An 11442-nucleotide genomic window follows, 5' to 3' on the forward strand; every position below is an offset into this window, starting at 1 on the left:
TTAATCGGGAAAATATTTCTAGCTCCCGAATTTGAATATGAAGCATTCGTCTTTATTCGTAAATCCAAGAGGACCGAGATGACTAAACCTTCTTTTGTCAGCTTATTAGTTGGTCGCCTGTTAAACAAATTGTATTACCATGAAAGAAAAGTAGTTGCAGGCATCCGCTGATAGATATGGCTCCAGGTTTAAATCGCCCTCCAAACATCCCGTTGGTAGGGAATGGTTGTGCACATGCCTACTATGTTTAGCAATATCAGATGAATGTTCCAAGATTTGTGCAACAATCGCATATTGCATCATTTCCACAAAGCAGAAATGCTTTTTTAAGCAGAATGTTATACAGTTTAGTTTAGAGAATAAACAAAATCAAAGCAGAAATGCTTTTTAAGCAGAATGTTATACAGTTTAGTTTAGAGAATAAACAAAATCCGTCGTCGTCGTCGTCATCCTCTTCCGGAAATGCAACAAAGTGTGCGCTGGGATGCGGCACTTCGTTGGGCCATCACGCAGCTGGCTTCCGGAGGAACGTTCCCATCGAATTCCTTCGAAGCAACAAAGTTGGTTCAACGAAGCTACGCTAGATGTGACACAAAAAAATGGCACTCGCACTGGTATAAATACGGCACTCGATTGAAGGATTCGATATCAATTTCGCTCGACCGTGCTTACGCATCGCATCGCCAGCCAAGCATCAGCCAAGCAGCATCAACTTCGGATTTAACAGTTAGTTGTCGCCGAAGGAAGTTCGTAGTAGCAACGATGTCCGACCCCAAGGCCCAAGCGATCAAGCGTGCGGTTGATAACCTGCCGCCGGGAGCCACAGCCGAAGAAAGAGATGCCGCAGTGAAGGCCGCTATAAAAAATGCGTCAAACTGAGTGTTGAGTGGGACTGGCCTTTTAATGCCACCAGGGAGGTGTACCAAGGATCATCCTGTGAGATGAAATAAAGAAAATATCATCCCTCCCCTTAAAACAGCTGTTTCCATTTCTTAATTCTCGAAGTGGATGACATGGGAAAGCGTTTATCCGAAACGTACTAACAGAGAAGAAATTTTCTTGGATAAATTTATTTCGCGATCACCAAAGTTTCGCCCCACGCTCGCCGTGCCGCACAGGAACCGGGTCAGCTGTTGAGCTCACGCATCGTTCCCCAGCTGTCGCCTGCCTTCAACTTAACGCGTAGCGGTACACTTAACTTGGCGCAATTCTCCATACTGGAGCGCAGAATTTTGGCCACCTTCGGGAGCTGGGCACGGGGCAGCTCGTACACGAGCTCATCGTGCAGATGCAACACGAGCTGGATCGCACCGACGTCCAGCACATCGGCATACTTGCGCAGATTCCGCTCCATGCGTACGATCGCGTTCTTCAGGATGTCGGCTGCCGAACCTTGGATCGTGGTGCAAACGGCCTGCCGTTCTGCTTCGGCACGCGCTGCCGGATCAGCCGTAGCTGCCTGGCCGATCGCTGGCAGATAACGTCTCCGACCGGTCAGTGTTTCGATGTAGCCGAGCTGGCGTGTCAACCGTATCACCCGCTCCTGGTAGCGTCGGATATCCGGGTAGGAACGGTGGAACTGTTCCATCAACGAGCGGGCTGATTCTTCCTCCATCTGCAGCTCAGACGCCATCGCTCGGGCTCCCATACCGTAGATTACGCCGTACACGATTGCTTTGGTGCGCGTACGAAGCTCATCACTGACCTCCGATGCGTCGCCGAGCTGATGCCAACGAGCCGCCAATGAACGGAACACATCCTGTGGCTTCCGTCGGCTTCCGGCACCATCTGCCACCGCGGACCCATCAAGGGCAGCCAGGAGGCGCCGATCCTGGGACAGATGCGTCAGTATGCAGAGCTCAAGCTGGCAAAAGTCAGCCGACAGTAGCACCCGCGTGGTATCGTTACAGGCGAAAGTGCTACGACAGCTAAAGTGCTCCTCCTCATCTGTGGTGCGTCTCTCGCGCATGCCACCGGCCAACGGTGCCGGTACCGTAAAGTCCTTCACTACCGTCTGTAGGTTCGGTTCGTGCATCGTGATGCGACCAGTGCTGGTGAAACAGTGGCTCCGTCCGTGAACCCGTGACTCTGCCGAGAGTTGAATCGTACGATACAGGGGTTCGATCGTGCGCGCGAGATTGCTGTCGATCTTGCGGTACGCAATGACCAGTGCGGCCAGCGGGTTGTCGAGTCGCTCCAGTACCTGTTGAACCGTACGAGGGCGTTCGCGAGATGCCGCTAACCGGAGAGCGGCAGCAACCGCTCGCGATGAACCGAAATCGAGCTTACGGCCACCGTTCAGGAGGCGAGCATCGGTAGCGATACGTTCCCGGGACGCTTTAAGCCGCTCGATCAGCGCACCGAGTGCTGTACGATCGACCGGAAAACCGACAACCTCGGAACGTGCCAGTACCACATGAACGGGCATCTCGCGGGACTGGAAGCAGGCCTCAAGTCCGGCAACCTGTTGCAACAGTTTCCGAACCGGTCGCATCAGATGGCTTACGATGACGGACTCCGTGGCGGCCCTAAAACGATGCAACAATGTGTTATTAAAAGTCATCACGATTGCGGTCACACATACACTCCGGTCACTTACCGCTGCCTTGCCGCAATTGGACTGTGATGATGTAAACCGTAACCGATTCCCTTCGGTGTAATGCCCCATTCGAGGCCGGCTAATCGTTTCGGTGTTCCCGTTAACTCGGGACAATGCCGCTCGATCATTGCCTCGAGCGAGAGCGTTCGTTCGTCGGCCCTTTGTAGCAACCAACAGGCGACCCGTGGATCTTGTACCGAGCAGAGCAAATCATCCCAGGAGTTGACACCGGTTCCGGTTGCCCTAAGCAACCCGGTACCGAACATTAACCGGAGTTGCTCCTTCGCATCAAGCATCGTAACGGTAAGGTGTTCCCTGCGGAGCAGTTCACGCACCAGTGTACGCTTTTCGTCATCTCGTATGTCGCTAGCAGATTGAAGATCAAGGTAGTACACGATCGGTTCAGTGGGGTCCTCTGCGTCTGCGGTTTTGTAGATCGCCAGACCAGCAAGATACCGATCGTTATCCACTGAGTATAGTTGTCGCTCGGCAGGTTTGTCCATTGTTACGACGCGATCGTTACGTATTAGATGGCCACCGATTTTGGTGCCTGGTTTCAAAGGGCGCAGATTGGGTGCCACTGCAAGGGACAAGCTGATGCAGTTCCAATCGGCTAGGCGATCAATGAAGTTACTGTACGTGCTACGATCCTCGCACACATCGACGATCTGTAGCGAGCTGTAAGGCACCGTCGCTTCGTCCTTCAATCCCGAGGAGTTTGCGTGGAGCTCCATCTGGTGACCCATTAGAAGAGAGTTTTTAAACTGATCCGACGATTGCCCGATCGAATCCAGACGTGACAGTACGACACTCGACGATGATGTTTGATGGTGTGTGGTCGAGGAGGGTGTGTTAGGTACGGTCGGTGGTAGCGTGTCGGAGGAAACGGTCCGCTCCTCAGTCTGCTCATTCTCCTTTTTCTCTTCTTCTAGTGCTTCCGGTGCTTCGACGTGCCAGTTAGGGTTCTCGAGACCCGTTTCAAGTGCCAGATACTGGCGAGCTTCGTGGATTAGCAAATGGGCTGCCTCCCGAACGGTCATACCGGCATGTCCCGTAAGAAAAAGGTTACGAAGCTGCTTCCGTTTGGCGGCCTCTTGCTCGTGTTCTCCTTCACGTAACCGTTCCGTCTCAAAGCTGGCACAATTGTGCAGGACCGTCTCGATCGCGTGTCGGTCCGCGTTCGCCAGTTGCAGCAACCCCTGAAACCCCGCATCGTACAGCAGTCGTGCCCGTTGACCATTCAGCGAGGGGATGCGCATCAGATCCAGTAGCTCGTGGGCGACACCGAAGAACAGTCGCTCCCGGAACTGCACCACGATCAGGTGTAGGAGCGTCCAGTTAAGGGAGGCACAGAAGGATGCTACGATACCGGCAAACGTGGCCGCCGTTTGCTGTAAGCTCTGTAGAAGGCCCCGGCAACACCGGAACCGCTTAGCGACCGTGCACAGCGGTACCTCGTTGACCAGATCGAGCAGAGCGAGCGCGGTGTAGAAGCGCTTGTGAATCTGAAGCGCACGTTGATCTAGCACTCCGGTACCTCGCATCGCCCGTACCATAAAGGACTCTCGCACACCGACCAGCTCACCGACACGCCGTGCCGAAGCCGGGAGCCGTTCCCACAGGTCAAGAAAGTCCATCCAACCGATCTGTTGCCACTGGTATGCGACGGAGTATGGCGTCACGAGGTAGACGGCATGGAGCTCCGATTCCAGCACGAAACACTGGCGTGCCCGTTGCAACTCGCTGAACAGCAGAAAACCATCCTTCGGTGGCAGAGAGGCTGCCAGACAGGCATGTCCTAGCCGTGTGGCGGCAAGAACCGTGCGCTCCTCCGTCTCCTGCAACCGAATGAACTCGTATTCGAGCAGAAAGGCTAGACAACTGGCGACCGGATCGTCACGGGTGGCTTTATGAGTCGATTCGTTCTTCGTTTCCTTCCCCGTCGTCGTCGTCGTCGTTGTCTTGGTCGTCGTGACAGTGGCCAGCAGCTGCTCGCCAACGGAGAACCGGTACGAGCGATCGCAGCTGTACAGCGTTGCGTTGACAAAGTCCTCTAATAGGGGCGCAGTTGTGGCCGTTCCCGATGCGATGATCTCCAGTACGGCTCGCTTGAGGTGAGTCTACGGGAAGGAACGGAACGTTAGTTTTTTCGATGGCCAGGTTAGGGGTTTGTACGTACATAGTTATCCGCGTCTAAACAGGACCGGAGAGGTGGTAGTTCGTTCGCACCAAGCAGCTCACGACCAATCTTCTCCTCCGCCGGTGTACAGATCAACACGGATTCACCGAGCGTATCGCGGCCTTTCCGTCCTGCTCGGCCAATCATCTGCCTGTAAGTGAGTGCATTAATGGGGCGGCCACCGAACTTGGGCGTACGGACAATTACACGCCGGGCAGGTAGATTGACGCCACTGCTGAGCGTGCTGGTGGCCACGATGACGCGCAGCGCACCATCACGGAACGATCCTTCGACAATGTCTCGCTCGTCGGTGGTCAAACCAGCATGATGGAATGCGATACCGTAGCGGATCGTTTTTCCCAGCACCGCATCTAGCCCGGCCGGACAGTTGCGTAGCTGCAGCAGCACTTCTTCCTGCTTCGTCCCGTCTAGCTGTTCGTTCAAACGTTCCCGTAGTGCCTGGTGTGTGCTGGCCGGATCCTCCTTTTTTAGTGTGTGCAACGTACTCGCGAGAGTGAGGGACAACTGTTCGCACCAGTCCTTCGAGGGACAGAAAACAATCACGGAGCAACCTTCGAGCAGGGTTTCGAGCGTAAGCTGGGTCACATGTTCCGGATCTTTGGTGATCGGGCAACCGAGCAGCGTGCCGTCGAGGCGCCGTATCGCTGCGACCTGATCCGCAGCACCTGCAGCACCGTACACCGTATTACCGATCTTCATCATCTCTATCAGCTCGATCGGACGATAATCCGTGTGGTAATGGTCGGCATCGAGCCATCGGGCTAACAGTTCTACGTTTGGCAGTGTCGCCGACATGCACACTATCTGTATGGTGGCGTTTGCTTGTTGTGCCACAAAGCGTACCTTTGTCAGCAGCAGCTCCAGGATGTAACCCCGGGAGGGATCAGCGATCAGGTGCACCTCATCGACGGCCACTAGCCCCAGTGTGGTCAGGTTCGATTGTTCCAACAAACGGTTTACGATCGAGTTGGCTTTCTCGATAGTACAGACGGCCAGATCGACCGATTCGAAGCCCCCGGGTGGGTGTGAACCACCGTAGAAGCCTTCCACACGCCAACCACCGGGCCCTAGCAGCTGCTGCAGGTAGTGCGTCTTCTCGCGGGCCACCGCCACGAACGGCAGTATCAGCAGACACTTTCGTTGGCGCTCGGCGATGGTTTTGGCAAGCAGAAACTCACTAACGAGCGTTTTACCGGCCGAGGTCGGTGCACTGTAGACGAGATTGCGGCCTTCTAGGAGTACCTAAAAGGAAGTAGATGATGATGTTCTGGAGGAATCTACCATGCTTTATGGTGTTTACCACGTGTTTACCTCTTTCCGTGAAAGACACTCCACTTGCCAAGGGAATAGCTCCACGATGCCCTTCTTGGCGTACTGGCGCTGCACCGATTCCGGAAGGCCCCAGTTGGACAACAGACGCAGATCCTTCGTCTGATCGAAGGTCATATTGGGCGAAGGTTGTTGCGGTTGCAGAGAAGCGACCCTTGATGTGTCCCTTACCGGGACTTCTTTCCGAGTCCGCGGAGAATCACTCAGGCTCTCCGAAAACAGGGCACTGTCAAAGCCGCTCCCATCGGAACGACCGGATCGTTCCAGCTCTAGGAGACTGTTTCGTATGGCATCTCTCGAGAAAAAGTCCACCGGTTCCTGCCAGGCTTGTGGTTGAGCTACACCATCGCTCGTATTCTGGCCAGCAAAGCCAACCGTACCGAGCGGTTGCGAGAACGTCACATTCTCTACGTTCAGCTGCACATCGGTAGCAATCGTTCCATCCAACACCGAATCGACACGTAGCGGTTCCTCGAGACCGCTAGACAACAGCAAATGATCATCATCATCATCATCGTCCTCCCCGTCAAGCAGCTGCTCGCTGGACAGTAGGGCCCGGTCGAAGAGGGTTTCACTGAACACCTCGAACTGGCTGGCTTCCCGCGGACTGCCATCTTGAGCCGACCGGTGTCCACTTTTTCTCCGTTCGATCGAAAACTCGCTTTCATCAAAAAGGGAAGTACGGAGGCTGCTATCGTGGCGTTCGTGCGATCGAGTATCGGTCCGTACGACCTTCTGCTCCTGAAAGTCACAAATCGAGAACGTATCACTTTGGAACAACTGTGCCAGCTCTTGTTCCTTCCGGAGCTGCTTCTCGGGTGAGGGTCCTTCATCGTCGTCTCCGGGGATCGGTGAAATGGATTCGGCTTGTGGTTGCCGCTTCAGCAAACGATTGCCACCGGTGTTTCCGTTGATTGTTTGTGTATCGATTTCCAAATCACTTTTGAACAGATCCGTATAGTTGTTGGCCGTTCCGGGGGGCTCGTCCTTCCTGCCACTGGTCTGCCGGGTTTGTCTTTGGCCTTGTGTCGCCCTCGGTTTTAGTCTTTTGCGACCGGTAAGGTTGCCTGTCGCTGGACACTTTTTGTTGCCAGCAGCAGCACCACCACCACCACCAACGGTTGCGGTCGGAGATTCCTCGATCACTTCACTCTCGATCGGTTCGTTCGCTTGCTGTGCCCGGACAGCTGCTGCCGTTTGCGATGCTCTGGTTGTCCTGCCACCGACACGCAGTACTTGTGAGCCCTTGGGCGTTGTAAAGGCCACCGGATGCAGTTGCCGTCCAAGCAGCTCGTCCAGTGTTTGCTCACCTAGCGGAAGCGATTGAGAAAACTCCGTCATACCTGGCGACGGCGACGACGAGGACGCGGCGTCGTCGTAACAAAAGGACTTTGTTTACCTACCGTTTAGAGTGCGATGAGTTCTTCCAATGAACTATCTCTCTCCGGGCAGCTCAACGAACTCCGTTAACCCGTTCCTTTCGTGGTGACACTCGGAACACTGCTCGGCACCTCGCACGTTCGTCGTGCGTTCATTCATCTGGGACTCACGCAAGAAACGACGACGATTCACAAACACGTGCAAAGCGACGGTCTGTGGTGCCTGGGGGTGTGTATAGATAGAGAAGATGTTGTACGTTGTGTGTGGCCACGCGCGTTTCCTCGCAGATCACCGTCGTCGTCGTCGTCGTCGTTACCGTCGTTGATGCTCTCGCGTTTCTCGCGCTGTTCAGCGCCGCTCATTTGTGTGCAGGAAGTCTCGCGAGCGTGTACGACCACGACACCGTTCTCGACAGGCAGCAGCAGCAGCAGCCGACGCAATCTGTTTCTTCTCCAAATCTCCGTTTTTTTTTTTTGGTGTGGCATCTTTAACAGACGGTGGCCGCTCGGTGGTGGTGTGTGCCGCGGTTGTTGTGAATCGATGTGAGTGAAGAAATGGGAGGAATCGATATCTCCCGGATTGGGGAGGAAGCAAATACGGGAACAAAGCCCATCAGCATGATCTCATCTCATCGAACTCGGCCACTCGATGATCACAAAACGGCCTTGCCCGTGCGCGTGTGTGTGTGTGTCTGTGCGTGCGCTAGTGCTGATTATCGACTAAATCAACAGCTCCGTTAATTCGTGAAGTACCGTGAAAAAGGTGTCACGACCGACGATCGCTGACGATACAACGAAGAAGAAACCAGAAGCGACCGTCTCAAGTGATCGCGAGAAGTGCGGAGATCATCGAGTATCCCGTCGCTCTGCGGTTCCTTGGATTCAAGTCGGTCACCCGACTGGTGTGTCGCTTTAAACGTATAGCAGCAACCCCTCCCCTCGAGTTACACGCAACCTACCGGGTTCGCCCGCTTTTTGGTTTGTAGAAATCCGTTCGCCCCGTGTGTACGTGTTTTGTGTGCGTTTGCGGCGGCACACGGCGGGGATCGCGATAACGTAACCGAACGGTGTCGACGGTGCTGAGCCAATCATGGTCACCTTTACGGACGACGAGCTGCTTCAAGCATAAGGGAGGGGCTGATAAGACGAATCACCGAGGCAGAACAACGATAACGACACAACCAACACTGCAGTGTGTCGAAGCGAACGGAGTTCTTTGTGGTTCTCCTCAAGTATTACTTTTTATTCCGAGAATTCTGCTCCTTCATCGCCGGATACAACCGAACGCCCTGTCGAAACGGGTTTTTGCTCGCACGGGTTCTTGTGCACTCGTCCGCACTCCGGCTGCTGCGCTGCTCCTGTGGCGCGCATGATGCAATGGAAATGGAATGCTTCTGTACTCCGGAGCGGGGTGCAGAAAATTGGATCGAACACACACATGTGTGTGTGAGCGTACGTGTGTGTCTGTACACAATCAGCATCTCCCCTGGCCCATGATTCATGTCCGGTTTCGTGCTGGCAGTCCAAGGCACGAATCTTCCTCGCAGACACGGGTCGAGGATGCCGCACGGTGTCACGGGAGGGGAGGGGGAGTTAGGCGATCTAATAATAAACACCATTTCCTCGCCCTCTCGCCTGCTGGTTCTTACGGAGCAGGAAAAAAAACTGGATCTAATTAACCCATCTTGGAGCATGGAAATTGCGATCAACCATATTCGATCGCGAGCAGCAAGGCGCTCCCACGGGCTTATATTGGACTCATCCATTGCGCTACAGCGTATCACGGGACCCGCCTCCCTACTCCAATTCGTTGTTTCTGGAGCATCATGAAGCGAGATTCTTTTTTTAAACTTCAATCCCCATGGTCGTGCCATGGCCATTGGCTAACCAGCACCGGCGGGGCAGGGTCACCGGACTGAAATGCTGCTCGCACTGTTACCGAGACGTGCGTGTTTAGACAAAGGCGGCGACGCGTAGGCATCACGGCGCCAATCATAACGCGATCGCGCGCGTTTTGGCGTGATGTTTATGGCCGTTCGCCACCATCGCAGGTTCTGAATGGAATTGGGAATTGGAGAAAACTCCGCCGAAGACGACGACGACGGCGACGGCCGTGCGGGCATTTTTAAAAATATCCAAACCCACCCCCCTCTACCACCACCTCAGTGGAAGCCAACCAAGTGCGCGTGCCCCTCGGTATGCATCAACAACACACATTGTGTTATTTATGCGAAAAAATTGAAGAAGCGAAACGAAAGAAGTTCTTTCTCTCTTGACCTTACGACACCAGGTCGTGGTGTGGCCGGAAAGGGGTGTGAAGGAAGGAACGGTTGGAACGTTTCTTTGGCACTTTTTGTTGTTTGTACGATCGCCAGGTCGCTGGCGTGTGGGGTTTGCCTCTCGGTGCACGGTGTGTTTTGTGTGCCTCGAGTTTCTACTTCTTTTTTCTATTAATAACCACCAATTTAAATGGCTTCCAATGGCACACATGCAGACAAACACACACACCATTCACACAGGTGCTTTAGACGTTGCTGCGAGATCGTGATCACTGCTGGCAGACCACAGCACGCCACCAGGGACAGTCGCACCGAGGGGGGATGTCTCTTGGGATGTCGTAGCCGTAGCGAAATGGTCTCCTGATGGTCTCACACCTGTGTGTGCGCTTGCGGCCCACACACCACGCGGCATGAAATGGACCACCTACCAGCAGGTTTGCGGCAGTGATATAACCCCATCCGTTCGGCCCACACACACTCCCTGGCGAGATCATCTGAACGCTCTATCTACAATGTCAATCCACGGCACGCCAAAGATCAGATGGTCGGATCGGGATTGAGAAGATTACAGCGGGACAGTGTCGCGCACGGAGTTTGGATTGGTATTCGTTGTGTGTGTGTGTGTGTGTGTGTGCGGCGAGAAATAGAAATGATCGATTTGTCGCGACGTGGTTGGTGCATGCACGCACGCACGCACGCACGTACGTCACTTCCTGCCTACCTGGTCGAAGGTGGCCGCGATCGTAGCGATGACGAACGCGCTTACGTCAGAGCCCCACGACAAAATACACACGCGCTGTTGGCGGCGTCATGAACGCAACTCATTTTCATCACCTTTTGGTGACGTACCAGGCGCAAAAGACGCTCTGGACAACATGTTGAACGAACGTTCGTCATCATAAAAGGCAGGACAACGACTTGGACTTGGCTGACGCATAAGTAATTGAGGGCGCCCGCAGCCCAGTGCCCGCTATAGCAACGCCAAGTCAGTAACAGTAATGGCTCAAGGACGTCCAGGGTTATACCCCCCCCCCCCCCCCCTGGGGAGGGCCCTTCCACTACCAGCTTGTTTGTGCACTCTTTGCGATGGCGGGCGCTGATTCAATGCCCAACAGCGAATGGTCTCTAGGGCTCTAGTGTCGCGCCGCGACCACATAGCGCACCGCGCTCGGAACCTTCAATGTCAAGTGCACACGCCACGCCAAGAAGCGGCTTACATTTCAGGGCCAAGCCGACGCGGTGACCACTTACTCCACGTCCCACTACTTCGGGGGGGGGGGGGGGGGTTTGCTTTTGTTTTCGTTCGACTTCTTATGACTTTGCGAGCGTACGGGCGAGCGAGTGACGACCAGACGACTTCTGATAAAACAAATGACCCCCCTCATCATCATCATCACCATCACCAACACCACTAGCACGCGTCGTCGCCATGACTGCCGCCACAGGGATGGAATTGGCGTGTGGGTTGGGGTGTTTGCGGTGACAAGTGACCTACGAAGTAGGAGGAGGCAGGAGGAGGAGTTCAAAGTCGAAGCATGGAGCCATTCGGCGTTTTGTTTACATTCTTAACCCCCCTGAGGTACGACGTCATCTGAGGCTGGGTGTCGATGAAATCGATCAAAGTAGTAACCCCAGAGCAGAAGGTACTACCGCGCA

General features: G+C 54.5%; 2 protein-coding genes across 3 annotated transcripts in view; one reads left to right on the top strand and one right to left on the bottom strand.

The window, feature by feature from the left end:
- Positions 1–505: 505 nt before the first annotated feature.
- On the bottom strand, positions 506–7495 carry LOC125957909 (DNA polymerase theta). The gene is made up of 4 exons (XM_049690938.1): positions 6111–7495; positions 4779–6041; positions 2600–4719; positions 506–2528 (listed from the first exon to the last, which is right to left on the bottom strand). The coding sequence occupies exons 1-4, from the start codon at positions 7467–7469 to the stop codon at positions 1127–1129; spliced, it is 6144 nt and encodes a 2047-aa protein (XP_049546895.1). The 5' UTR covers positions 7470–7495; the 3' UTR covers positions 506–1126.
- Positions 7496–7906: 411 nt separating this feature from the next.
- LOC125957914 (vinculin) overlaps positions 7907–11442 on the top strand; it is a 10507-nt gene continuing 6971 nt past the window's right edge. For both annotated transcript variants that reach the window (XM_049690954.1, XM_049690953.1), the window contains exon 1: positions 7907–8050. The gene's annotated coding sequence lies outside the window, so the exon portion shown is untranslated. The remainder of the gene's footprint in view (positions 8051–11442) is intronic.

Source organism: Anopheles darlingi, chromosome 3 (assembly GCF_943734745.1).
Source record: "Anopheles darlingi chromosome 3, idAnoDarlMG_H_01, whole genome shotgun sequence".
NCBI lineage: Eukaryota > Metazoa > Arthropoda > Insecta > Diptera > Culicidae > Anopheles > Anopheles darlingi.